The 27,154-nt window shown below is 39.6% G+C and overlaps 6 protein-coding genes across 7 annotated transcripts; 2 read left to right on the top strand and 4 right to left on the bottom strand.

The window, feature by feature from the left end:
* Nucleotides 1-2,154: 2,154 nt before the first annotated feature.
* Nucleotides 2,155-9,255, bottom strand: LOC101291073 (auxin response factor 17-like). The gene is made up of 14 exons (XM_004304475.1): nt 8,691-9,255; nt 8,154-8,266; nt 7,374-7,472; nt 7,240-7,296; nt 7,000-7,158; nt 6,813-6,897; nt 6,000-6,090; nt 5,547-5,711; nt 5,349-5,471; nt 4,693-4,768; nt 4,422-4,569; nt 3,142-4,319; nt 2,761-2,951; nt 2,155-2,662 (listed from the first exon to the last, which is right to left on the bottom strand). Exons 1-14 carry the CDS (start codon nt 8,746-8,748, stop codon nt 2,458-2,460), a joined length of 2,748 nt encoding a protein of 915 aa, XP_004304523.1. The 5' UTR covers nt 8,749-9,255; the 3' UTR covers nt 2,155-2,457.
* Nucleotides 9,256-11,228: 1,973 nt separating this feature from the next.
* LOC101315362 (N-acetyl-D-glucosamine kinase-like) lies at nt 11,229-14,889 on the bottom strand. Of its 2 annotated transcripts, XM_004304473.1 has the most exons (7): nt 14,596-14,889; nt 14,366-14,513; nt 14,054-14,245; nt 13,432-13,560; nt 12,603-12,772; nt 12,059-12,189; nt 11,229-11,705 (listed from the first exon to the last, which is right to left on the bottom strand). In XM_004304473.1, exons 1-7 carry the CDS (start codon nt 14,807-14,809, stop codon nt 11,625-11,627), a joined length of 1,065 nt encoding a protein of 354 aa, XP_004304521.1. In that variant the 5' UTR covers nt 14,810-14,889; the 3' UTR covers nt 11,229-11,624. The 2 variants fall into 2 exon arrangements, with proteins under 2 accessions (XP_004304521.1, XP_004304522.1); XM_004304474.1 differs by lacking the exon at nt 11,229-11,705 and having other exon boundaries at nt 12,053-12,189.
* A 438-nt stretch (nt 14,890-15,327) lies between these two features.
* LOC101304029 (naringenin,2-oxoglutarate 3-dioxygenase-like) lies at nt 15,328-18,170 on the bottom strand. Its single transcript, XM_004306250.1, has 2 exons — nt 17,370-18,170; nt 15,328-15,795 (listed from the first exon to the last, which is right to left on the bottom strand). Exons 1-2 carry the CDS (start codon nt 18,168-18,170, stop codon nt 15,550-15,552), a joined length of 1,047 nt encoding a protein of 348 aa, XP_004306298.1. The 3' UTR covers nt 15,328-15,549.
* A 1,868-nt stretch (nt 18,171-20,038) lies between these two features.
* Nucleotides 20,039-23,176, top strand: LOC101315071 (coproporphyrinogen-III oxidase, chloroplastic-like). The gene is made up of 8 exons (XM_004304472.1): nt 20,039-20,644; nt 20,739-20,814; nt 21,331-21,425; nt 21,534-21,617; nt 22,335-22,422; nt 22,520-22,644; nt 22,756-22,854; nt 22,932-23,176. Exons 1-8 carry the CDS (start codon nt 20,120-20,122, stop codon nt 22,998-23,000), a joined length of 1,161 nt encoding a protein of 386 aa, XP_004304520.1. The 5' UTR covers nt 20,039-20,119; the 3' UTR covers nt 23,001-23,176.
* A 900-nt stretch (nt 23,177-24,076) lies between these two features.
* Nucleotides 24,077-24,733, bottom strand: LOC101303736 (F-box/kelch-repeat protein At3g23880-like). The gene has a single exon (XM_004306249.1). The coding sequence runs from the start codon at nt 24,731-24,733 to the stop codon at nt 24,077-24,079; it is 657 nt and encodes a 218-aa protein (XP_004306297.1).
* Nucleotides 24,734-25,419: 686 nt separating this feature from the next.
* LOC101303446 lies at nt 25,420-26,628 on the top strand. Its single transcript, XM_004306248.1, has one exon. It carries the CDS (start codon nt 25,420-25,422, stop codon nt 26,626-26,628), a length of 1,209 nt encoding a protein of 402 aa, XP_004306296.1.
* Nucleotides 26,629-27,154: the final 526 nt, after the last annotated feature.

Here is a 27,154-nt window from a genome sequence, read left to right as displayed (position 1 = left end):
TCTACTACGGTTGAACCAACTTTCATCTATGAGGATAATGCGGCTTGCATTGAACAGATAAAGTTAGGTTACATTCAGGGTGATAATACCAAACATATCTCGCCGAAGTTCTTTTACAATCAGCAACAACAACAGTTTTTGAATATCCATGTGAACCAGGTGAGTTCTGAGGATAATGTAGCAAATTTGTTTACCAAGTCTCTACCCAAATCTACCTTTGAGAAACATGTGAAAAGCATTGGCATGCGTCGTTTATCTGAACTCTAAGATTGAGTTACCAATCAGGGGGAGTCGTTATGTAGACATCAGGGGGAGTCTACATCACATGTTATCTTCAATTGTAGTTGGTGCGTTGTGCTCTTTTTCCCTTCATCCAAGTCTTTTGTTTTGCCCACGAGGTTTTTGTTTTACTTGGCAAGGTTTTTAATGAGGCAACATCTCATGCACTATGTCGTATTAGGCACGTGACACAAGGGGGAGTGTTTAAGAAAATTACTTTCATGTCCTTCTGTTATGTGTCTTGACCTAATCGTTTCCTTATTAGAATAGATTACAGTATTGATAGATGTTCTAGATCTTTCGGGAGACTCTATGTAATGCCTATAAATAGGTTTTTCTATCAATAAATGAGTAGACCGTTATTCTCGTTATATGTTCTCCTTTAACAACTATGAGTTTTACCTTTAAGAATCTTGTATATTTCATGTTTGTGCATGAGAAAAATTAGAGCTTAATGTGTAAATCTACATTTTATGAAAGATGTATCATCCTAATTATAAGCACCAGTTCCATTTATAAGGACCTGGAAACTTTCTTCATTAATGTTCTTATCTGCAATCTTTATAGTTTATACTTGGACATATTTTTGATCCAAAATTTCTTATTAGCCTCTATCTAAATGGAACAATTGGAGTAATTTAGTTGTGATTTTGAATACATGTATTGGCGGAGGATCTACCTCAAAGTCATCTGAAGTGGAGGAATATAATTATGGAGCTTATCTTGAATAATTGGTGCAAAGCTTATCTTGAAGTAGAGGAAGAGAATAAGTACTTTGATCTTGTAAACTCTTGTACAAAGATTGATTTATTGTGGAACATTCATGAGAAAAATCGAAATGTGACATATTCTTTTCAACATGATTAATTTCTGTTATGTATAGTTTTTGTATAGATTTATTTTTTTTAATCCATAAATATCACAGGACTGTCGTCGCTAAAATGGCATTTGCGATGGCAAAGGCCGTCACTGCGTGCCGTCACCAAATAGGGTGACGGGCTCGTTGCCGTAGCAAGAAGCAATGGCGACGGCAAAAGTGTCTTCGCCAAGCCGTTGTCGTTGGTCTTTTACGACGGCAAGATGACTTTTGGCGACGGCATTACACCGTAGCTAACTGAATTAATTTTGTAGTATATAAACTAGCAATTGCAATAACATTACTGCCATCATCGTCTTCTTTCTCCCGTCTCTCTCAGCTGTTGAATATTACTAACATTGTAGGTATGTGATAATGTGAAGCTCATTTCAGAAAAACCTTCACCAGGTGCCTACGTGATTCTTGATATCCTTGTATATCATTTAGCTCTTTGGCACGTAATTATCTAATATATAAAAAGTCTTGTTGACCAAGAGTAAGATTATAATTCGAACAAACCTCCTCAAGCAATAATTGAGTAGGATATTGCTGAGGGAATTCTGAGAAACGTGTATGCATGTTTTTGAAGCTGTCACACTTGACTAACAGAAATTTAGCCAACAATGAGTCTAGAATGTCAGCTTGACTGTTGCCAATCATCTATAAGACAAACCGTTCCATAATATTCTCCACAGATTGCTCTACTGCTTCAGAATCGTCCACGAAGTATTGAATAAACATGAATCTACTTGGATTGACCGTGTAGATGATAAGAAAAACACAAGTCTAGCTTAACAACTTGTATCTTGCAAGACTTCTGGACACTTTCTCGTGATAACTTTTTTGTATAGACTGGTCCGGTCAAGAGCTCAACAAGTATCAGACTTTCAGTAGACTTGATGGCTCTGTATCTACCCTGTAAGCAGGGAACTCTTCATTCTGCTCATGGTGTTTGCTCCATGAGCAGCATCTAGAGTTCTAGCTTATGCATACAGCCATATAGGGCACCTGGAAGTTTTCTTCATAGCAAGTTCTTAGCTTCATATAATAATACATTACAAGATAAGATAGCATACAAAATGCTATTCAACATCGATGTCTTAGGCTCAGGGTACAAGTTGTTCTATGCGCTAGTTTTCATGAACAAGATCCCTCCCTACTACAATTTACAGTATAGAATTATAAGGTGACATGCAAGCTAGTACATCTCACCGGCCACAGAAAAAGGTAGAATGCTAACAATCCTCTTATGATAAACACTACTAGCATAGTTAACACACTCATTAAATGTTCTTAACATTGAATGTAGAAAGCATGTGCATTTAGTAGTCAAGGGAGCCCAGCGATGCAATCCCATTGCTTGAGTTTCTCATGTCCTGTCGGCTTACGTAGTCGTCACAGGTGCTGTTGCCATTGGATTGCTTTTGGCTTGGGACAGAAGCCACACTATTAAGGCCTTCCTTTCCCATTTGTTGCACTTCAAGCGGAGAAAGTATCTTGATATACCAAACGTTGTTCACAAACTCCCTGAAACAAAAATTAGAATTAGTGTTCCCCAAGAGCTCTAGAGATCCACAGAGTAACTCCAAAGTTCTGCGAACGATGGAATAAAATTTATGACTTACTGCCAAGGGTCGTCACCAAGGAGAAGAACATCATTCTCCCGGTCAACGAATACAAGCTGCCAGCCTGATCTCTGAGGATCCTCTAATTGGCCTTCAAGGCCAAACATGCTTCCGAGCTCACTGCGCAGCTCATCGTAGCTGCTGAATTTTGAAATATCCAGTGACCTCCCAAAGGACCCCAATTTATGAACCTGTCAAAATTGCACCACTATCGTTTACAAGATACAAGCAACTATGAAGAAAAGGTACTGCCCTGATAATTTCAACAACACTTGATCAAGAAGCATTCATATTACCAATTGAAAGCTTCAGCAAGTGCACACATTGGCATTTTGTAAAGTGGTAAAAATTGCTTTCAAAACAATATGACAACTATCTTACCTTCACAAAGGTTCGAGTTGGTGGATTTATTTGGTCCACATTTTCTGAAGACTGCAAGAAGCCTGATTCATCTACACAACTTGAAGTAGTCATATCTGAATTAAGTGGGTAATCATTGCCTGTTGTGGTATAATTTGAAGCACCGAACGGCATAGACAATGAATCAGTTCCATTTCCAATATTTCTCAGATTTGGTATCCCATTCTGTAGCATAAGAGACGAGGCATCAATGTTAACCCCAAACAAAAGATTGCTCTGGGGATCATTAGCACCCTGGAAAGAGTACTCTCTGCCAGGAAATGGAGGCAAGGCAGTGAGCTCAGAGATATTTGACTGTGGTGTTCCCAATTGATCCACTTGTGGGAGTCCACATTGAGCAGCTCCGGATGGTAGCTGTGATTCAACCTTGGGTAACAAAGAAGAAGATACTCCAGAGTTGGATCCAGTCAAGTTAAGTAATTGCGATGCTCCATCTTGCGACAATGAACCTAATATGCTATGTATAGGGGGAACATCGGATGAAGATATAGCATTTCCAACAGGTTCAGTGAAGCTCTGCTGCTGAGTTTGTGAAGGGATAGCTTGCAGAGATGCAGACTGAGACTGAGTAGCGAAATTAGATAGAGAAGACATGACATTCGGAATCTGCTGCTGAACAGAAAATTGGTGCATATTCTGGGATTGTTGAAGCTGCTGCTGCTGCTGCTGAAGTTGTTGCTGTTGCTGTTGTTGCTGCTGCTGGTGCAGCTGCTGTTGATGCTGCTGCTGCCTCTGATCATTATTATATGGATGATAACGTAACTGCTGTTGCAACAGCTGAGAAGGAGCTTGGTTTTCTTGAAAGCTCTGAAGAAAAGTATTCTGAGACTGAGACTGAGGTAAACTCTGTCTCTGAAGCATAGCAGCAGCCCCATTTGAAACATTTGAAGACTGCTGGAAGGGAAGAAGAGACTGTGAAGAACATTTAGCATCCACTGCCCTCATTTCTTGAAGTGCAGCAGCTGCCATTGCTTGATAAACATCAGGTTGTAGACCTGCCATCGATGTATCAAGCCGTGGCTGCATCCAGGGCGTCATCCCAAATCCCTGGAAGTTCAAAGATTGCATCGCTGGATCTCCAACCCCTCCTTGGAGCCACATCAGTGGCGCATTCATGCCCATATCACCATCTTTGAGTGCTGAAATAAATATAGTCATGAATATTAAGGGAAATAAAGTTTTCAAGAGAGAAGACATCATGCATCCCTCAAAGAAAATAAATAAATAAATAACAAAGATACCATGGAAAGAGGGCATGCCCGATGGCCATGGTCGCTTCAGTCTGAGAGGGAATGGGGAAGGGTACATGGGAAAAGTTGTTAGCGGTTCAATCTCCCACAATGAAACTCTTGGCTGCCTCTCCCCTGCAGTGGATTCATCCCAGCCAACCTGCATCAGCATAATGAAGTCGTAAATCACACATCTCTACCAGGAACTTGTTAAAGTACTATTAGCTGAATACTACAAGTTATATGAGCATTAAAAAAAAAACAAATACTCCGACAAACCAACCTTCACAGAGCGCCAATGTGAATTTGACCAGCGAACAGAATCTAAATCACTGATGCCAGTTATTGTACCCATGTATCTGGTGAGAAAAAAAAAATGAACAAAAAAATGAATATAACCTAGTTGTATAACCAATCAGTTACACTAGACTCTTTACGCATGGAATATTAAGCATGATGTATATGTTTTCAAGATTATAATGCAGACGTATAACATAACAACCATAAAATTGTCTAAATCATGCACACTTTTGTTGACTATATAAAGTTAATTTAAATCAAGTTCTTTGCATTATAAGAACCACAAATTGTAACACACTGCAACCCCATATTAGGTTAGATTTTGATCTGTGAAAATTATACTCAACTAAGGGATAAGATGGAAAAAAATTCACTTGCATCTATTCATCATACAAGCATCCAAAGATACAAACTGATAATACCCATGAAAGAAAGCAAGCAACCCAAAAACTGATAGAAAATTGAACGGAAAAGTTGATATGCAAAAAAAAAAATGTATTACATGGGTACGGTAACCCCTATAATTCATAATTTTCCAGAAACATACTCTTTTTTTTTATTTCGATAATGGACCAGAATCACATAAAGATATAATCAACTAATTAATAAATTCATATATAACTAGAAAGAACCGCCTACCGGCGAACACTTGATTCTTCTGTCTCAAACAGCATCCTAAACCGCATTCCCACAGAGACACGTGTATGATAGACAGCTTTAACATACTTGGCCAGGGGTATCACAAATTCTGATGGACTTGCTCTGCATTGAAACAACTAGACTAAGAAAAGGTAAACACAATATTTTCATTCCGGAGCAGCAGAAGAAGATACTAACCTAGGGTTATAAAATATAGTAAAGCGACTATTTGTCGCAGCTGCATGAGCTGCAGCAGCAAGAAGACCAATATGCATGCTATCGCTTGATAAAACCGATGACGGCATAACAGTCTGCGGACGATTTGCTCTTCGAATACCCAAGAGCAGCTGATTCTTTTCGTTCCTGATTAGAAGACAATACAAATTAGGAAGGGGAAATACGACATGGCAATCATGGACAGCTTGCCAAAACAAAAGATTAATCAAGGAATTTACTGCAATTGTTTTTCTTGGTGAACCCACATTTAATTTAAACAGTAAACATGCCTAATACTACTTGCTAGGTACAATGGAAAATATTGAGCTTCTTCATATTGCTTGAATTAATAGTATTCACTATCACCATCCCCCACAACAAATACAAGAAGGTACAATCAATCAAATAAATTACTACATAACAGTTTAAACCTACCAGATAAAAAGGACAGAATCACCGGCAACAAGTCGTTTAGCACTCACGAACACGCTCCATCCTGTTGTGAGAAGATGCCTCTTGGGCTGGCCTGCACAATTTCATCAGAGAACCAATTTGATTACAGATTACATTATTTCATGTTAAGAATTCAATTACATTTATTTAAATAAAAATAATAAAAAACCATGTTGTTCATGATAATGGATGATAAAGCAAGTTATCCCAACAAGGCACAAGTATATAGCTTGATATCTCTAACCATTATTATCATCCATTATCATCAGTCACTCAGCTTTATCAATAATGTGAGCTAGTCTAAAATGTGATGAGGATTGATGACAATGGTTGTTGCCTTTATCACAAGGAACGCACAACTGAGTAAAGTGGAATCTAAACGAGATATATGGTTTGACTAAAAGACCTACTTGTCACTGAGAAAATGTGCAAAGAAGAGATGATAAGTTGAGTATTAATGAGGTAACGAGATATATGGTTTGACTAAAAGACCTACTTGTCAAATTCCATATGGGACTAATTTAGTCATTCTGATATCAGAGCATGCTGGTCTTGTAATGAAAGGCCTGTGAGTTCATGTGTAAGAGACAATGGGAGAAATACATGACATATATTGTTCTATTCACCAACTTTTCAACATTTTGAACCAGCGAGTGGTGAGGAGCTGTTCACTAGCTGGTCTTACTTCGACATTAAAGCAAGAGTAGCTGATTTGAAGAATGCTAATTCAAAAAGAAAAGCAATGAAAATAATAACAGGAGTTTGAAAACAGACGGCTGAACAATACATACTTACCTCGAAATATATGTCTGAATTTCCATTCATTATCATGAAGATCCCTTGCAATTAGTTCCTGTGCTGGGGGCTGCTGTGAGTAGTCCTGAAGGAAAAACGAAAAATGAACAAATGACACAAAGTTCATGACATGAAAACATGAAAAATAAAGTGATGATCAAATGACTCATAACAAAAGGAAACCTACAAGAGGAGGAAAGACTTTTTCAGCTGCACGGCGGGGAACAGAGAATCCTCCATGTGTGCTAGTATCACTTGCGGTCAAAGTTTTACAGAAGTAGTTGGTTGGCTGTTTGCTGGGATTGCCCAGCTCTGCAGGCATTAGGTATACATCCTTTTGCTCTTGCTACAAAACAGTTCAAGTCAAGACATGAAGAAAGTGACTGGAAAAGTAAATACTGGAGTTGATAAGATCCGAGTACAATACCGGACTTAATGGTTGAAGGGTCATTTGAGCATATACTTCATCTGTCTCCACATCTGCCTGTACCATACCAAACCATACAATTACAAGAGCAGCCCATGTAAGTGGCCCACAGATGCAAACAAATTGACACTTACATGCATAGTCACATTGTGAAGTTGACAAATTAGTTGTGGAGGCAAATTTGGGTAATTGGGAATATGGGCATCAACTTCCTTATTGGTTGATGCAGCAACCTGTCCAAGAAACATAAAGGTTTAAAATAACTCGCTGAATACATTCAGGAACTAGGAAACCAGTTATTGATTTGTTGCTTCAGCTGTTCAAGCAACTATGTCCTCAAAAATTTCAGAAAATAAACAGTAACCAAATTTGTATAAAATACAGAATATGGAAACTACAGCCGAGAAATGTGCCAAACAAATAAATACCACATACGACCATCTACAAAACAAACAGACCTATAAATCCAAGCCATGTCTGTTTCAAAAACAGAAATTATGCAGCATGTCAATATCATCAATTCTACATTTGTTGTCCAGAAAACAAGAAGAATCACTTATCTGAGGAGGCCTACCTAGTCCCAGTGGTCCAGCTGTTCTTAGAAGTTAGACATCTTAACATTAACTTAATTTTTATTGTTTAAATAAATAAGGGATTAGGCGATATTAGCATTGACTTGATTACACTCAAAGCTATTTGACAAATATAAGGCAGTGGTAACAAGAACCTAAGTCCTAAAATGCCATAGCATTAACACTGCAGATCCAAAATTGCATACATTATCACAGATTCAGAGTGCTGTTTCTACAAGATATAGGCCAAACCAGATGTATTCCCAGATACCCCTCAGAAGGAAATAATAAATAAATAAAAACAAACTTAGCAAGTTAGATAACTATTCTAGTTGTACTGACCTGCTCACTGTGACCTTGCGGAAAGTAGACTACACGACTACCGAGAGCAGGCAGAGACACCAGAGGCCCCGCGCACGCATGCCATAGCTCAGAATTCAAACATTTCTTCTCCCCTGCACAAAGTTTTAATGCTCACATAAATAAAGACACAGAGTTCATTCTCTTACAGGTGCAACCACTTCAACTGTAAACATTAATATGTATGCATAGCATCAACCATTGGGAACTAAAATATTTCAGCATAGTATGTTTGCATTAATCACCTCAAATTAAATTTCTCAAACAGGCAAGCAAATGTGCATAAAATGTTGCTTCTTATTTTGTAAATTGACTCCATAAATACACAAAAACTCTAAAATAAGACATACAATCATTAATCAAAATAGGAATCAATCCCCTTCAACTAAATCACAACCAAAAGCACCATACATACCAATGCAGGACAAACACCTCAGATAAACACACACATACAGACACGGCGAAGTAGCAAAAGCTTTTAAAGTAAGTAATAACTTCCACAAGTAAGAAAGCTCATACCTTCCTGAGGCTGATGATTGTTAAACCCGGAAGACGAAGACGAAGAAGAAAGCCTCATTCTTATTCGAAACCCCGAAAAAGCAAACTCCTTTCACACCCCACTAAACCCCTCAAACTATCACCAAACCTTGAACAAAGCACGCATCAGAAAATGCAGTGAAACCAAGCCCACCCCCAACCCCCAAAGCAACACCTACACCAAAAAACCACTATCATCCAAAACCATTCCCAATACAAAACACAACCCCCTTCACCCTCATACGCCCCAGATCTTCCTCACCCTTCCAGAACCCACCACATTCAGCTCAACACAAACCCTAAACTCCTCCCCTACGCCTCCAAGCTCAAACCTTTACCCACTTGGGCAGAAACCCTAAACAGCCCAGATCTCAGAAATTGAACTGTGACTAAGAAAGTGAGCTGGGAATTGATGAAGTAGGGTAAAGCTCGAAGCTTTAGTGAGGTGAGAGTGACATGAAACCCAGAAGCACCGATTTGACTGTGAAAGATGTAAGCTTGTGGAAGCAGAAGCTCAAAGTACTTGTTGGGTGTGCTTTGTGGAGCTGAGAAAGAGAGAGAGAGAGTTTGGGTAAGAAGAAGCTTTATTGGGTCTTACTTTGAGGGCTTGTTTGGTCTTCGATCAATTAATACAGTGGTAATTATTGCTCTTCTTGGTGGGGTAATCTAATGTTCATGGGGATGGCTGTCAGAAGCAAATAGAAACCTACATCTTCCAAACTCTAACCCACTCTCCCTATTTTGCCCTCCACTGTTTCCTCTTTTAGCCATCTTTGCCCTAATTTCCTTGTCCGAAGACGATAACGTCTTCAGGCAAGCGGTCTGACCATCAGGTTGATCCGACTAACGTATATGATTTTTTTTACGACAATGAATGTACATCGGGCGGACGGTGACATTCTAAAGTTTTAGATTTCAGACGGTAGATTGAATGTATTATGATATGGCCACCCACCTATGACTTTTTTTGACCCGCACACTTTTTTCTTATGTTTTTCTCCCATACCCTTCGGTTCTCTCTTTACTCCCTCTTTTGGAAATTGCTAATTTCTTTTGGGGTGGCTTTTGGGAAGTTTTGATCTTGAAAAAGAAAGATCAAAGATGATTGGGTTATCATTATGGGTGATTATGAATAGGAATAAACAGGAAAATGGAATCGGGTAAAATTTGCATTTATAGTGAATTACCTTAGCATCTATTGTTTTTTCCATAAAGAGTTCGGTCGAACTTCCATAATTGCCAGATTGGGAGGACCTTAATTTGTTGATGGTTTAGTCTGAAGTGTGACGAAATTAAATGGAATGTCTCCAATGTGTGCCCACAATTGGCAACTTCCATTAGAACGTTTAATGGATGGATTACAATGGCTGGTTAGTGTTCAATCAATGTGCAATTTACCAAAGAAAACACCTAAAATCGAAAGCAGCACTTCAATCAATCCGACTGCCCAACATTTGGAGGAACTTCTAATTCATATTTCACCAAAAGATTACAAGTTTAGTGAGTTCATACTTGTCAAACACTTAACGGCATCAAGACATGTATAATTATCATACAGTTTACGGATCATCAAGAAGTGAAAAAACCATTATAGAATTTCGTCACAAGAACAAATAAACAGATAAAATGTTTATCTCATTATTACACAAAGTTTTTCCTTTCTTTCTTTCTCTTTTTTCTATTGGGTCAGATAACAAATTTTCAGCATGCTCATATGTTGATCATATGACTTGTAGGGTTTTGTGAGAATTGTGTTTGTACATACAATCATTTTCCCATTCTTCTTGGCTTCTTGCTAAGGTTAGGTACCCTTCATTTCAAGTTCCCCAAGCTTTAGATTGATGATCTGGGAGAATCCAAGTAAGAACAACCTAAAATAATTGCGAGAGAGTGAGATCCGAAACAGATTAATTAAAATTTTCTTATTTTATTAAAGACAGTATTATCTCATACACAACAAGTAGCTGAATAAACTAAGTATGGAGCATGGCTCTCGAGTGAGGACCATATCTTGACCACATTCAACCAAGCTAGGTGGTAGCCGTTGAGAAGATAGCAATCTCCCCCCATACTACTTCTCTTTATTTAAATTCGATCTGTAGTCTTGATTTTGCCCAACACTGTCCCCAGAAAAACAAAGCTACTAACAACACTAAGGTTAACGCGACTAAATTCTGAAATGAATAGTAAAAACTTCAAGTGTTCTGTGCACTTTTAGAAATATGTTGTCAGATTGTCGACGATCAGAACTATGTAGATGGTGGATAACTGGATGCATCCAAAATGATGAAGGTCTCTTTATGTGCTGAGTTGTGCCTTATGTTTGTTCGTAGGGATTTCTTTTGAAGGAAAGAGACTTGTTCGAGATTCCCAGACAAGTGTTCATCTTGCTTATAAATTGATAGTTCTAGATAAACTGAATCTGACCACTGAAAAGGAACAAATTGTTTGGATGAACGCTCATGAACCGCAAGTGAAAAGCCAAGCCGCAATACATTCATGTCTGGAAGTTGATCACTTAAATAGTAACCACACGTCGTAAGGACAAGGGACTGAAATATTGCACCAGCAAGATCTTTTCTCTTTCACAAAGCAACAAAGCACGCGAGGGGCATTTGCCATCACTTGCAAGCATTTCTTTCACATCGCTATAAACAGAGATACTTTTACAGGCAAACCCAATCACAGTGTCCAGAATCGGCATCTGATATATTGAAGAATTAGCCTTACTAACATTAGGCTAGACAGGTACTAGTACTATGCAGAAAAATATTGATGATGAGCAATGACTTCTTCAACCGAAAAATATATATTGATAAAGACTTGCATTTTAGATCTCGAGCTGTTGGTTTCCCTTTCACTTCGTTATTGATTGATCCCACTATACAATTGAGTTCATATAAAATCATCCCATTGTCAGCACTTGAAGGTTTCTTTAACAGATTCTTTCATCAGACAGTTCCAGGCTAGCAATGCTGCTCCAACTGCAGGCTCCACCTGGTGTTGATTCAATAAAACAGAATCAGCAGGTTTATAAAAGGAAATTTACAATTTTAATTAGATGACATGAATAGGAAAACAATTTTATCTTTCCTAAGGGGTTTTCATTTCTTGCATAATCTATTTCTGTAGTCCCATTTTCCATGTATATTCAAATCTAACTGAACTTGATATCCAGCCACTTATTTTTTTCAGTCAAAAGATCATATATAATTGAAAGATAAAGAAACCCATCAATAGTCACTGTACTCAAGAGGCAATCTATGCAAATTACTAGGCTAATCACCTTGAACATTTCACTTGCGTAAACTGTCAAGCGTTAACTACAGTAAGCATAGAGTATATCAAACCTTGGGTCTAATAGGAACTGCCCCCGGATACTCTTTGGAGATGCATCTAATCACTTCTGTACCTATATCCCACCTCTTATTTGCTTCAAGAACACCACCAACCATGACAAGGGGAAAAGAATCTCTTCCTTCTGCAATTAATTAACAACAAGAGAATTCCATATTAGTACCCACAATAGGGGCTTCCTACTTATCAATTATAAATGGCAAGTTAACTACTTGACTGTGCCAGAGCATATTAAATAACCCAAGATTCACAGAGGTATCACATCATCATACTCATGAAACAGATGGAAAGATGTGAGGTCAACTAGGCTTAACTTTCACAAAGCTACATTACTTCCTATTGGAAACAGAGAGCACACAAGACAGAGGGAAGATGACACCAAAGGTATGAGCTATTTCACTCAATTTAGAATGACTTTTAGAGTGATTCAAATCAAAGATCCAAACGCAACAGTTAATATTTAAGGTGCTCATAATTCCATGAAAGAAAGATTCATAAAAAATATTTTTTTAGATTAATCAGTTGTTGGTGCCATACCTGGGCCACACAAGTCAAGTCTTTGAACAACAGCTTTCACACTTAAACCCAACTCCTCAACTGAATCAAACAATATCTTATTTGCTACTTCATCACCAGCCTCTGCACATGATACAACCTCTGGAACAAGTGCTGCAATGCGAGCCCAAGATGGATCTGCATAAGTCCACCTAAAATCCAATGATAGAGCCAGTTGTCAACTGATATCCCATTCTGTATAGATCCTTGCTAGTTATATAAAATAAAACTTCTCATATAAATGTGCTTGCAATACATCTTTCTAATGTTTCTTTCTAAGAGAGGTTTGCGAGGACATTTATTTACAGAACACCAATATTGTGCAATCCAGAATGCATGACAATTGACAAGTCCTAATGGAAGAAGTACTATAACTGCATTTTCAAATGGTTGTGACCACATCGAGTAACATTGTTCTGGCTGACTAATTATGTTTCCTCAAAGATAAATAAAGTGTCAATACAGAAATACAGTAATGTCTGGTGTGGAAATGGTATTTTCAAGAAAGGTATTCAAAAAATACTAAAAAGACTGTATGCCAAGGGAACCAAAAAGCTTCAACCAAATAAATGGAGTTCTAGAGTTTAACAGGTACACAAAAAGTGGAACTCATCTTACAGGTTTGCATCACCTAACCAAGACCAATCAAGAGATTGCAGACGAACAAATTTATAGGTATACAGGACAAACCTTGTCATCTATTTTCGCCAAAGTGCGTAAAACATTGTCTGCAGACTGTGAGATCCCAAAATGACAACTAGTACTTCACCCATCTATGCAATGATAACACATATAAGTTTCAGATAGGTACCCGATGAGTTCATCTGCAGAAGAAAGATCAAGCTTCTCTAAAATACTAGAGGTAAGTGCTGTCTTTGGACCACGCCCGTCATGGGCCCTTATGATCGCGGTTAAGGCCTGTGCAGCTATTCCATATCCACTGTAAATAAAAAAAAATGTTGTCATATAAAACAGAAAGACAGATAAAAAGAATCCTACATACTTATAGAGCACAATTGTTTTACTTCTACTCGAAACTATTATAATTGTGTTCGTTATATCAATCAACCATGAAATGTTTATTCTAAACCTACAGTATCAAGCAGGGAGCAACTGTCATATAACAAAAGTAATAACGGTACTTGAAATTTCTAACAGTCTACTTATAGAATTTGAAACAAATGATCAGCAGGATAGGGAAAACTAAAAGATGAATAATGCGGCAGGAGGTTTTAAGCTCTCCCACCAATTGTTTCATATTACAAGCTTTAAACCATTTCATACAGTTACAAAGGTCTATATACATGCAAAAAGACCCTGAAAATCTCCAATGACAAACGACAACAAGAAGAAACTTCCATACCTGGACAACGCAAAACAATGGCCACACTTCTCCATATAATTACGAAAATTACAAGGCTAAAATGCTATACCTTCCCCAATCACCTAAGGTAGGTCCTGCGCCAGCAGCCCGAGCATTTCTACCATCTTCAGTGAATCCATACGCAATGGTGCCCGTGCCGGCAATCAGAACACACCCATGAAGCTTTCCCATAGTTCCGCAAGCCAAAGCCGCCACAGCATCATTCTGAACATACAACCTCACATCCCTGGGGAATATGTCCCTGTTATACATCCAACACAAACACAAACCTTTTAGAACAAAAACCAGACATTAATTGTTTCGAAAACCCAAACACCCTCACTTGCATTGTAATAAAAGAAAACACTTTTAATAGCAATACCTAAGCCAGTCCATTATCCTCTGCTGATCGGAGGGATGGTTCACACCCGAAACCGCCAAACAAACCGCCCGAACCGCCGACCGGTTCGAACCGGATTTCGCAAGTGCTTCCGCCATCACTTGCTCCAGTGTCTCCCTCGCAGCCGCCTCTACAGTTCATCAAAACAAATTAAAATTACTAAAAAATCCTCGTGCTCCAAACTAAATCAAATCGAAAACAAAAATAATTACCGCCGACGCTGTTGTGATTGGAGCAGCCGGCGACGGCCCGGGCCAGAACCGGAACCGGGTCGGGCAGAGGATCCGAGAAGGGCAAAACAGGCATGCAAATGCAAACCGTGGACGTCGTGCCGCCGTCTAACCCCAGAATGACGTCACAGGCGTCGTCGGAAAGCGGCATTTGTTGCTCGAAGTCCCAGATTTCGCCGTTCCGGTAGCGCTTCATCGTAACGAATCAGATTGGAACTGGGAGTAAGAGATTGAGAGTGTTAAATAAAGGGGAGGTGGGTCTGGGTGTCCAAGGCAGACAGGGGCGAGAGGAAGAGAACAAGGAGTGAGTTCAAAGATTAAAGATTGAATCTTTGTGTTTTTCAAATGGTGGGGGGTTTTGTTTTTCTTGATCGGACGGCAGGTGGGGGCCCAGTTTTGGCTGGGGATTTTTTTAATTTCTTTGTAGAATCTTGTTCTTTACTTCTGTCAAATTCTTTTCCATTATTTTGGTATATGATGATTGGGGTATTACTATTCTAGTCTGCACGATCCTTGTCATGCGTTGATCTAGCTATGGCTCTATTTTGACAATGTAGGTTCCTGGGTGCAATTGCCTTCTGGAGATGGCAAAAAAAATTACGGCAGGTAGTCGCTGTCGATCTCTCATTTCCTGTCTCGATTGCAACTAGGAGAGAAGAAATTTGATGGTTGAGGACGCTAAAGGGTAACATTCATACAAAACTTGCATGATGTAGTTTGAAACAACATTATGCTTTGAACTCATTAACGGGAAGTGTACAGACGGAAGATGGTATAGTGACTACGGTCACTGTAAAGGAAAAGTGAAATAAATCTCACTGTCTATATGGAGTAAATTGACTGGAAAAGGTATGCAAGAGAATTCCCTCAAGTCGCAAGAATGCAATGTGCAGGCAAGTCGAGGGAACAAAACGGGGTGAAAGGAAGGTCTGCAAACTATTCAAGCAAGAGGGCATCGATATTCCGTTTTCCTTCTGGACCCTTTGTGTACCATGACGACACATAATCTCCGTAAACAACTTCCCGGTAGAGGGGAGGAGTGGATTGACTGATGAGCTCTGAAGCAGGGGATACTTTCACTGTTTTGGCCGGATCATGAAATGTAGCCACTGAGAGCCGCGGGCGATTGGAGTTGGTTATAGCTCTATGTACAGAACTCTTGTACTTCCCATTGGTCATGATCTGCAGAGGTGATAATCCACAGTTAGAGAATAAACAAAATGATCTCATCAGTCTCGTGTTCAATAGATTTCATACCAGACAACAATTTTACATTGAAATATTACACGTGAGCTACAAAACAACCAGAATCCTGTGAAGCTGATGTTGGTCCTCCAGTTGTCAGCTTAAGGTGAAAAGGAATTAATTAATGACTTAACTAATACGCTCTTAGGTCGGATTTGTCTAGCTCAAGTTCACATAGTACAGCCAAAAACTAAAGCAACCTAACTCGGTTCCTTTGAGTATTGATCCAAAGCCAAGTCCTTCAGTGAAAGTCAGTTTCATGGAGTTGGATTAATAATAAAGGCTCATTTGCATGTCACACTGACTCTGATCTAAATTGAAGCTTAATCATTAGGACAAAGCAGAAAGGACAATGACTAAGCCTCTACATGTTAACTTGGACACAAATCTAGATACTCCTAACCAAACCATATGAAAACAAAGACAAGAAAGAGAAAAAACTAGTAAAACAGAAGAATGATGTCATGCCAATAACTACAAATAGTGGTTATTAGTGCCATCAAACAATTGGCAATTCGGTAGCTTGATCAAAGACCAAAAAAAAAAAAAGAGCTTCTTTCAGAAATTATGGCTTAACCCCACCAAAGTAAAAGCAGGCGGACAATATCTAATCCAATGTGACTCCTTAAACGTTGACAGATATAGCAACATGTGAATTGTTTAGTGTGCTATGCCAACTGCAACTATAACCACTAATTATAGGGACAGTAGGTCTTTTAGGGTCAGCTTACACTGTTATGCAGCTGTGAACCTAGACCATACTAACCTATAATTCTCAAATCACTAATCCTACTCGACCATGATTCTTCAAAATCAAATCAGAGTAAAAAAAAAACATGAGGTTACTAGGTCAGCTTGTCCTCAGATCCCCAAACCAACTTTCAATTACCTAGTAAAATAGCATACCCAATTGGTCATAATACAAACAAATGTAAAATCCCTAAACAGAATAACATATTACTACCACATGAAATCCAGTCATGATCAGAACCTATAAGTATAAGCAAAAGAATACTCATCATGATCCATTCAAGAGTCTATACGATTCAAGCATTCTTTTATCTTCCCAATCAACATGGTAGTTGGACTGCATATATAATCAATAACAATCTCCCCGAAATCCTGCCAAACCCTCATCTTTATCATTAACAAATGGAAAGCACCCAACACAAGGTACTCCATCCTGCTTAATATATTAATCAGAATCTTCAAATCTTTCAATAGATTCATTCAAGTCATAACAAAATGAACGTTGAGACTATGGCAGTTCCACACTATAATAAACTTTGAGTAGAGCTACCTCAGTCCCTCACCCTCCCCACTTCTATTCTTTAAGTTTTTCAACTCTATTATAAACCAACTGCATTCTCTCTCCCTCCATTTTGAACAAAAAAAATTCAACCTTTCTATTAAGAAAACTCGCTTTAACTAATCAGGTATCGCTTATAGAGATTAAAGCTTCAATCTTTATAACGAAAATGAAGAATGTGATTGATATTTGGTAGAGGTACCTCAGTTTGGTCAGCAAGAAGAACAACAATGGCATCACCACCCAAAGGCGTCACAGGCACCCACTCATTGTCTTTGAGCACCTCAAGCCCACCAACCTCGTCTTGGACCAGCAACGTAATGGCCCCAAAGTCCGAATGGGCCTGAAGGCCCAATGTCAGCTCCGGCTGAGGACATGGCGGGTAATAACTAATCGTTATGTTCTGGTAAAACTCCCCAACCGCCTCCTCTAAACGCTGCGTTTTAAGCCCTAGGCTCTCGGCGATCAGCCCCAGCAGCTCCCTCGCCAGCGCCGCGATTTTATCGCTGTACTCCGCAACCACCCGCCGATATTCCGGCGGGAAATCCGGCCATCGCGTGGGGTCCCGGCGCGTGAGGGGGAGCGTGTGGTGGTCGAAGTAGTCTCTCCAGTCCAAAATGGTGTCGTCCTTCTCCAGCATGCGGCTGCCGTATCCCTCCGACGCGGCGGAGGTGGGGTCGCAGGCGTAGCGGAGCTTGTCCTGGACGGGGGAGTCGTTGAAGAAGGTGAGGCCCACGCGCCTGATGTCGTGGAGGAGAGAGGCGGGGATGCCGTGGTCGGTGACGTGGAAGGCGCCCCAGTCGCGGCAGGCTTGGGCGATCGAGGTTCGGACGGTGTCGCGGCGGGTCGGGTCGAGTCCGAAGAGGGTGATGCAGGGGACGGCGGAGGAGGATGAAGGGTGGTTGGGTCGGTTGTGGGAAGGTTGAATGTATTGCGGTGGAACTTGGGTGAGACCCGCTTGGGCCAGGGTTTGGACTCTGGTGGGCTCCGACGCTACCTCCATTTTTGTCGAATTCGAATACAGGGAGAGTCACGGAGACGATGATTCCGACTTTATAATCTGTTCTGCGGACTGTGAAAAGTAAATTACAAAATTACCACTCCATATAGCTTTAGCTGATTAATTACCATTAGATTGAAATGCATAACTTCAGTAATTAAAAACTTAAAACACCCGATAGAGAAATTAGTTAATAAAATTAACATCATTCATATTAATTTGCATCAATATTTACAAGAGAGGTTAGTAGTAGACAAATCCGAACTTCATCCATTAGACTACTAATGTAGTTAAGAGTAATTAGTTTACATTTAAGCATATTTAGTTTAATTTAGATCCCCACTTCAAAAACCAAAAGCAAATCACTACTCTATTTTGGACATACTTACCATGAGGCATGAACTTAGATTTTCTTGTGTATTTAGGTTTGGGATTATACATTTGCATATTCTAACTCTCTAAAATTAACACCCTAGCAAGCGAGAGGAATCAAACCCATGTAGGTTTGGCAACATTTCTTAATCCTTATATTATTGTTTGTACCTCTTATACTTAAGGGTTGTTTTTTGGCTAACAATGTTGTCGTGAGGCATCTCATCCATTTGGTTCGTGGAGTCTAGCACTCTTTAAGCTGAGCTTATTCTAGAGTAAGCTTAACCCATGTTTGGTGGAAGCAATCAAAATAACACCATCAACTCTAACCTGCAACCATAGAAAACAACCTAGTAACCTCCAACCTTTAATTGCAAAACAGAACCCAAAAACACACAAATTTGACATCACAAAAATCTCAAATCTAAAAACCCAGAAATTTGATAACCCAAAAAAATTCGAACTTAGATTCGATTCATAAAAATCATCCCTTAATACCTAGAAATTTCAAATTAAATTTCGGTAACATAAAATCATACATTAGCTACTATGGAGGTGAAAACCCTTTTTTCATGGAACCCAAAGGGATTTGAGAGTTGCCGACTTCGAATTCCAAAGCGTAGAGCCAAAATTTGCCAGTGAAATTTTCGTATTCCTTGTCTCTGTTCTCGGAGACTCCTTATGATTTCCTGCGTCGAAGTCGACTTGTCGGATGAGATCTATGAGCTGCAGGGAGGCGAGAGAAAGAATTGACGCGAGCGAAGAGAACTTCGATGGGGCTTCCACAAACCCACCAATTTTGAGGCTGCTATGAAAGACGATATGCGGGGATCTCGGGGACTCCATAACCTCATTAAAGTGAATCCTTGTTGTCGCCGAACACGGGTTTGAACTAGTTATATGACCCAGTCTCGTCCACTCCCCTCTAATCCGGGTAACAAACGTGTTGTATGAGTTTTAACTTTCCGTTATGTCGTCATGTTTTAGTCAAAGCAAATAGCGTAGTCAATGGCGCACTTTTTGCTAAATGATTTTTGTCAAAATATTTTGATGATGTTGAGTCTCCTGATATTGTTTTAGGATGTTCTTACACTATGAAGTTTAGACTTAATGCCCCTCCCTTGTATTTTATATTCATTAATAGTAATAGTGTGAGGTATGTCATTCTAATCCTTATCTTAAAAAATAAAAATAATAATAATAATAATAATAATATTTCCTTCCGTTTCCGAAACGCAAGAAATGAACCATCTTCATTTTTTGATGATTTTTGCGAACGAAACGAAGCGTTGATGTTCATAACTTTAACTTTGGTAATTCTGTTGATGGGTTCTGAGTTTTATCGATTTCAACTTTTACCTGCTCGATCATTGACTTACCTTGAATTGCCAACAGTAGAGTAATCTGGGAGTGGATAATACAATGGGCACAGAACAACTCAGCAAAGTCTCCCTGCTTGTTTTTGACTGCCGCGCCTTATCATATCACATCTCGATTCTCATCTCCCTCATTTCTCAATCTTCTTCTTCTTCTTTTCCAGTCACTGCTAATGTGACAGACCCCACTTGAGATCCACCACAATGCCGCCACCAGCCACACTCTCAGCTTCCTCCTCCTTCACCCTCCTCTCCCCACCTCCAAAGCTCTCTTCCTTCCTCCCCAATCCCCACTCCTTCCACTCCTCCACGCGCTACACGCCCTTCACGCGCCTCCGCCACTCCCCCTCTTTCACTCCCCGATGCGCCGTCATCGAGAAGGAGACGCCGGAGACGGAAAAGCCCGAGACTTTCCTCCGCGAGTCGTCGTCGCCGACCTCCGTCCGCGCGCGGTTCGAGAAGATGATACGGGAGGCGCAGGACACTGTGTGTGAGGCCATCGCCGCCGCGGACGGCGTCGGCACGTTTAAGGAGGACGTGTGGTCGAGGCCCGGCGGCGGCGGCGGGATTAGTAGAGTCTTGCAAGACGGCGCCGTTTGGGAGAAGGCTGGGGTTAATGTGTCTGTTGTGTATGGGGTTATGCCTCCTGAGGCTTATAGAGCTGCCAAGGGCGCCGCCGCTGATCAAAAACCCGGGCCGGTTCCGTTCTTCGCCGCCGGAATTAGCTCGGTAATTGCTTCATTTTTGGCTCTGTTTGTGAGAAATGTAGCATATTTTGGCTGTTAGTTTTGTGTAATTTGATTTTGGTTTCGATTGTTTACAGGTTATGCATCCAAAGAACCCATTTGCGCCTACATTGCACTTCAATTATCGGTATTTCGAGACCGATGCTCCCCAAGGTATGATCATGATGTGTGTTGTTACTGTTTTGTATAGTGTACATTGCTAAGTCAGGGTTGAAATCATGTTCGTATTAGACTATGCAAACCAAAGAAATTATAGCTCGCAATAGGTCGAATCAGATAGAAATGGTCTTCCATTTGGATAGAAATGTACACATTGTTAAGATGTTTAGGATACTATATATGCTCACTCACTTGCGACATGCTAGAAGAAAAGAAGAAATGTTCTGGTTACTTACTTTACATGGTTGGTTGCCATTGAATCATGATCATAGCTGTATACATTACAAGTTGTAATACTGATAGTAATTAAAAGCAGAAACAATGGTAATGTTACTATGGCAATAACATGTTTATGCTCTTAAACATGTAGATTTCATACCCTGAGAAGATAAAGCATACTTTTCCTATTGTTCCATTCTGAAATTTTTCATCTGCTTTACATCAGTTACATATGTACCTTATATATGAAAAGAAAGATGCTCGACTCTCCTGATATTTGACCTTGTGCAGATGCTCCTGGAGCACCTAGGCAATGGTGGTTTGGAGGTGGAACTGACTTGACGCCTGCTTATATTTTTGATGAGGATGTTAAACATTTTCATTCAGTATGTACTCCAAAACTGAGCTTGCCTCTTGATGTCTTTGAGCATACTTTCTATTTTGAAAAATGTTATGGCGTTGACTTACTGTAGAGTGATATTGGCCTTCTGTAGGTTCAGAAAAGTGCGTGTGACAAATTTGATCCGTCCTTCTATCCTCGGTTCAAGAAATGGTGTGATGATTATTTCTATATCAAGGTATTTTGATTAAACCTTTAACTGGTATTGGTATGATATCAATGATGCACTCAAATTATAATGAAATGATAAATAAAAGTAACCTAACTGATATCTGTTTAATGTCTTAGAACTACTGAGTATGTGTCTAGCTGCCAAATAACTGATGATCATCTTTTGGTACTCCTTATATACAAACTTTATGGTATCATTCTGAAATTGGTCTGCTGACTCTGATCGTAGTGCAATTGTTTGAATTGTGTTCTGTGATTAAGTTTTGACAAACCACTAAGGTTTACCCATTAAGAGCTTCTACCCATTAAGAACTTCCCTGTAGACACATAAACATACATGACTGAAGCTGTTTCATGTTTCACATTTCACCTTGAGCTCTCATGCTGACCATGTTGGCTGTAGTTATACAATGCAGATGTCATGACTATATCCTTGTAACATGAACTACAAAACATTTTTATAACTTTAATTTATTTTTTTTATGGTGCTTTTGTACAATTTAATAAACAAGGTAATGTGGGATATGGCCTTCCCTTGGATAGTTTTTAGGTTGCGTAATTCATAGTGGCTTGGCTTGAATAATATTACCAATAGGCCTCCATTACACTTAAAACAGTGTTTGTTTTTGTTGTGATGGAATGGATAGAAGTACTTATCCACTTGGTATCTCTTATTTAAGATGCCAGACTTTGCTGATTATGTATTGATCTTTTCTGTATGCAGCATCGTGATGAGAGACGAGGGCTTGGGGGAATATTTTTTGATGATCTAAATGACTATGATCAGGAGATGCTTCTTTCTTTTGCCACTGGTAAATGGTTTGAAACATAGAATGCTCTTTCTTTCTTTCTTTCTTTTGCAGCTGGTAAATGGATTCAAACATAGAATGCTCTTTCTGTAACTTGCAGAATGTGCCAACTCTGTGGTCCCTGCCTACGTACCAATTATAGAGAAAAGGAAGGATACACCATTTACGGACGACCATAAGGCATGGCAGCAATTGCGGAGAGGACGTTATGTTGAGTTCAATTTGGTATGAAACCTAGTCCTGAAGAAGTTAAAAAAAAAAAAAAAAAAAAAAAAAAATCATATCATCAATGATTTGTAAATGAGGTCCAACTGATCTTTTTCTTGTACTTAAAAGGTTTACGATCGTGGAACAACTTTTGGCCTAAAGACAGGAGGTCGAATCGAGAGTATTCTTGTCTCTCTTCCACTGACTGCTCGGTGGGAATATGACCATGTAAGCTTCTTGGATCTCTCTGCATGACTTCTCTACATACGGTTTGAAGTTTAACTTATAATTTGTTTGGTGTGCAGAAACCAGAAGAGGGAAGCGAAGAATGGAAACTACTAGATGCTTGCATCCACCCAAAGGAATGGGTTTAATGTTATGAAGTATATTATGTATCATTTTAAGATTTTTACTTCTTTTATCTCCTTCCAATCCCCCCTCCCTCCCTCTTTTTTGTTTCTTTAATAGTTGAGGGTTAGAAATTCATCAAAAGTAGTGTATCATGTACAAGCTGATGTAAGTTTTGAATAATGTTAGAAATGACAATTTTTTTAAAACTGGAAACTCTAGCTGCATCATTCTTGAGATTGGTCGACATTGCCAACTTCTTGCGGTGATATCAAGAGAAACACAACGTTTCCTCTTGATCAATGTTAGACCTGGTTGAATGTAATTTCTGGAAATGCAGCTTTGTAATCATTAACACCAGTTGATGATATATGAAGCCTTAGGATCTCTATTTCTGTTCAAAACTCAAAAATTAATAACACTAATCTGGTCCTTTTATGGGAGCTCATGAACTTCTTTCGCTTGAATTCCCAAAAGCAACAGTAAAACATCAATCGTCAAAAAAGAAAGAAAAAAGATGTACACAACCTAATTCAATCATAACTCAGAAACTACCGTATTCAAAGCTCTAGTACACAAAATAAGATAGCAAAAGAAAAAAAATTACTCTGATAATGAATCTAGGTTTTTCACATGTTTAAACTACCAAATTCTGGTGAAACTAAAGTGTCCAAGTACAGAACTACTGGTGAACGCCGGAAAATAGCTGAGGTCTGAAAAACAGTCCTGTATTTATTTTCTTTGGGATTATATACTACACACTCCTTTCCATCCAAAATCATCAAAACTTCACCATTCTCCAAAATTTGCTTTGGCGTTAGGGACACCTTGTAAGGTACAATATGGGTAGGAATGTTCATGAGCTTAGTCCATGGTTTATCCTTCCAATATTCACTCATCACCCATATTGTCATTGGCATAGATCTGATACCACTGTAAGTGTAATAGCACAGACAATTTCTGATACGTCCAATTCCCATTGTAAACATTGTTCCGCACACAATACGGCATAATTGCTCGCATTTTCCTTTGCCAAATCAAATGATATGATTCTAGTAAAGTTGTACTTTGAATCGAGCCAATGTAATGCTCCATTCGCAAATCACCCTTGTCCATCCAAATTAACAAACTGGAAGTCTTCAACAGTCCTCCATGAACCTGTTTTCAGTGTAAATATACCAAATTTGGTTTCTTCAGCTACGTGATTGCTATCTCCCACTATAAGCTTGTAATCTTCAGTGTTGGCATCATAACCGAATCCATAAAACCTTCTTGAACCCTTGGTAAACTTATGTTTTGGAACTTTCTTGGTCGCTCTAGTACTAGGGTGCCATATGAAAATATCATCACGGTATATACCATCAAACATCATCTCTTGCAAACATATTAAGCCATTGCAAGAACCAAGAATCCTAGACCGGCCAAGTATATCCTCTGCAAAAGAATCTTGCTGACGAATATGATCATGAACCTCCAATCCTTGGAGATCTACGGTTCTGGGACGAGCATTCAAGAATACAAGCCTGAAGCTGTTGGATGTGTCTGTGAATGCATGGCCGAGGTGCTTCTTAACAAAATAAGAATCTGAGATTAAAGCACGCCATGACTTGCATACACTTCGGAATCGTAACAAGGATTTGACCGGAAGCCTTGACAGTATCTCAACTACGATATCGTCAACTTCCTTGCTGTGGTCGCAATGACGAGGTCGTTTTCGCAACGAAACCAGTTGCTGCTGAGGGACTAGGCCCTCTGCCATGTTAATTAACGGCGATGGCCTTGTAGCATAAAACATAGAAGTGGCCCTTTGGCTTTGTAGGATTTTGCGCTTGCTTTGAAAGTAAACCCTAAAGCATAAACTTGGCCTTGTAAGATTTTTTGCATTCCCTTCAGAAGGACTATAGAGACAATATAGCTCAACAAGGATTCCTATATGATATGGCAGCACACTGTGATACTTGACAAAACAAAAATCTCTACACACATGACTGCTTGTCAAGAACTCAGACACAAAGGATGAACTAATTGCTATACGAGTATCAGAGAAAAATAACGCAGCATGAGAACACAATAGAAGGCTTTGTATTATGATCCAGGGAAGAAAAAGGCAAACCATCTAGGATTTAGAAATCCATTTGGCTCACTGATTCTGTAGGAAACCCTACATTTTAGTCGGTTGCTTAGACTTCAAGTCAATAGTTTCTATAAAATGCATGGGACCAAACCTTGCTGCCTTACACCACTCATCCGAAGCCCTAGTTTCTATAAATCCACAGAAACCCTTCTGCTCATATCTTCTTCATAGCCATCTGAAGCCCTAGACACATCAATTAGTTTCTATATATTCATCCGCCTGAAACCCTAATTCCTCATCACATCTCTTCTTTCCTCAAAGAACTCTTTCCAAAACCAAGAAAAGCAAGAAACATGCAGCAAGCGTCTGCAATGGAGGAGATCAGAAACAATCAACTTCCTGGTATGAGGTTCTGCCCTATGGAGGACGAGCTTCTTCTTTCCTACCTCAAGCCGATGTTGAGTGGACAGAACGTGCCCGGCAGAAACAAGGTCGTCTTCGATTGCGATCTCTACGGTCAGCAAGAACCTTGGGAGATATGGGAGGCTTACAAGACCAAAAGACCAAACGACTTGAGGCTCCACAAGGACCTCTACTTCTTCACCCAACACAAGAAGATGAAATCCACAGACAAACGCATACGCCGCACCGTTGGAAGCGGCACATGGAAAGGAAACGACTCCGGGAACCCAGTAAAATCTTCCGGTCGTGAGATTGGTTTGAAGAAAAGATTTACCTACGAGAATAAAAAATCGAAGCACCACGGTTGTTGGATCCTGCATGAGTTCTACCTTGATCGATCACTCAGAGACAAGAAAGAGAAGGTGAAAGACTATGTTCTTTGTCTGCTACGAAAAAACGGTGATTCAAAAACCAAGATCGAAAAGAAGAGAAAGCAACGTGAAGAGGAAGACGTTCTTGATGCATGTGATGATGGAGAACAATCGAATACGGAGCAAGAAGTGCTTGAGACACAAGCGAAGCGACAACGAACCGTCTGTGTACCGCCAGTACCTACGCCATCAGAAGTTGATGCATTCATAGCTAAGATAGAAGGGTTTATGGAATGCGTTCAAGATGATAACTCACCTCCATCGGAAGCTGAAGCAATTGGTTTTCAAGGTGTGGAGGATGGGGGACTCCAACAATCAGCTTGTGAGGTGCAATCAGACCCTTCTTTTGTTCAACAAGATCCAGCCGGAAGCAACAATGATTGTGGAGGAGGAGGACTGATTGACTTTCATGATTTCTCACGTCCATCAGAAGCTGAAGCAATTGGCTTTCAAGGTGTGGAGGATGTGGGACTCCAACAATTAGCTTGTGAGGTGCAATCATCAGGCCCTTCTTTTGTTCCACTGCCGGAGGAAGATTTTGTCATGGAGCAATGCTTTGAAGAATTACGTAACTACGAAGAAACGGAAGAACAAGATCCAGCAGGGAGCAACAATGTTTGTGGAGGATTGATTGACCATAATGGTGATGATTGGATAAACTCAATCAGTTTTAGTCCTGAGGATAACGATTTCGTTTCATGCGAAATGCTAAGAAATTTCTTAGCTGACACTGCTGGGCTGCCATAGTTATGCAGCGAGGGGTAAAACCTGAGGGTGACAGATTGACAGACAGCGGAGTTAGTGAATGACGTTGTTTAATTTGTTGCACCTTCTGTTTCCTCTTCTTTCTGTAGAATATTACTGAAATCTTCAGAGTTTCAATCAAAGTGAAAAATGAGTACATTTCAGATCTTTTTGTTCTCACAATCTGCATGTCTTAATCAAACATTTAAACCTATAAACTTCAGCTTTTGGTACTTACATGAGACGTCTCATTTACAAAAGTTCAAATGTGCGCATAAGGCATGTACCTCAATTACTACCTTAATGAAATCGTCAGAGTTTGAATTAAGAGAAAATGCTCACTAGCCCTAATTTTAGAGATTTTGTTCCCATCAACAAAATCAGATTTCAATATTCCCATCAACCCTATAGAGTCATACGATCTATTCCCACTAACAAAATATGGACCACTATTACATATTTTGTATGACAATAATACCCCTGCAAGATCTACGCCCCTCACTCTTTCATATTTGAATTTCGATGAGAG

The sequence above is a fragment of the Fragaria vesca genome, linkage group LG6 (genome assembly GCF_000184155.1).
Source record: "Fragaria vesca subsp. vesca linkage group LG6, FraVesHawaii_1.0, whole genome shotgun sequence".
Lineage (NCBI taxonomy): Eukaryota > Viridiplantae > Streptophyta > Magnoliopsida > Rosales > Rosaceae > Fragaria > Fragaria vesca.
The sequence above is the reverse complement of the archived record's forward strand: the minus strand, read 5'-3'. Positions and strand labels throughout refer to the sequence as shown.

Excerpts from the sequence above, each read along its gene's own strand:
- LOC101291073 (XM_004304475.1), bottom strand. The coding sequence starts at position 8,748 with ATGAGGCTTTCTTCTTCGTCTTCGTCTTCCGGGTTTAACAATCATCAG. Across the intron at positions 7,297-7,373 it reads TTCACAATGTGACTATGCAT|GCAGATGTGGAGACAGATGA; the intron begins GTAAGTGTCAAT and ends GGTATGGTACAG. Across the intron at positions 6,091-6,812 it reads ATTCAGACATATATTTCGAG|GCCAGCCCAAGAGGCATCTT; the intron begins GTAAGTATGTAT and ends GAAATTGTGCAG.
- LOC101315362 (XM_004304473.1), bottom strand. The coding sequence starts at position 14,809 with ATGAAGCGCTACCGGAACGGCGAAATCTGGGACTTCGAGCAACAAATG. Across the intron at positions 14,246-14,365 it reads AGGATAATGGACTGGCTTAG|GGACATATTCCCCAGGGATG; the intron begins GTATTGCTATTA and ends GATGTATAACAG. Across the intron at positions 13,561-14,053 it reads ACCTTAGGTGATTGGGGAAG|TGGATATGGAATAGCTGCAC; the intron begins GTATAGCATTTT and ends TTTTATTTACAG.
- LOC101304029 (XM_004306250.1), bottom strand. The coding sequence starts at position 18,170 with ATGGAGGTAGCGTCGGAGCCCACCAGAGTCCAAACCCTGGCCCAAGCG. Across the intron at positions 15,796-17,369 it reads TTCTTGCTGACCAAACTGAG|ATCATGACCAATGGGAAGTA; the intron begins GTACCTCTACCA and ends TCACCTCTGCAG.
- LOC101315071 (XM_004304472.1), top strand. The coding sequence starts at position 20,120 with ATGCCGCCACCAGCCACACTCTCAGCTTCCTCCTCCTTCACCCTCCTC. Across the intron at positions 22,423-22,519 it reads GCTTCTTTCTTTTGCCACTG|AATGTGCCAACTCTGTGGTC; the intron begins GTAAATGGTTTG and ends TGTAACTTGCAG. Across the intron at positions 22,855-22,931 it reads CTCGGTGGGAATATGACCAT|AAACCAGAAGAGGGAAGCGA; the intron begins GTAAGCTTCTTG and ends TTTGGTGTGCAG.
- LOC101303736 (XM_004306249.1), bottom strand. The coding sequence starts at position 24,733 with ATGGCAGAGGGCCTAGTCCCTCAGCAGCAACTGGTTTCGTTGCGAAAA.
- LOC101303446 (XM_004306248.1), top strand. The coding sequence starts at position 25,420 with ATGGAGGAGATCAGAAACAATCAACTTCCTGGTATGAGGTTCTGCCCT.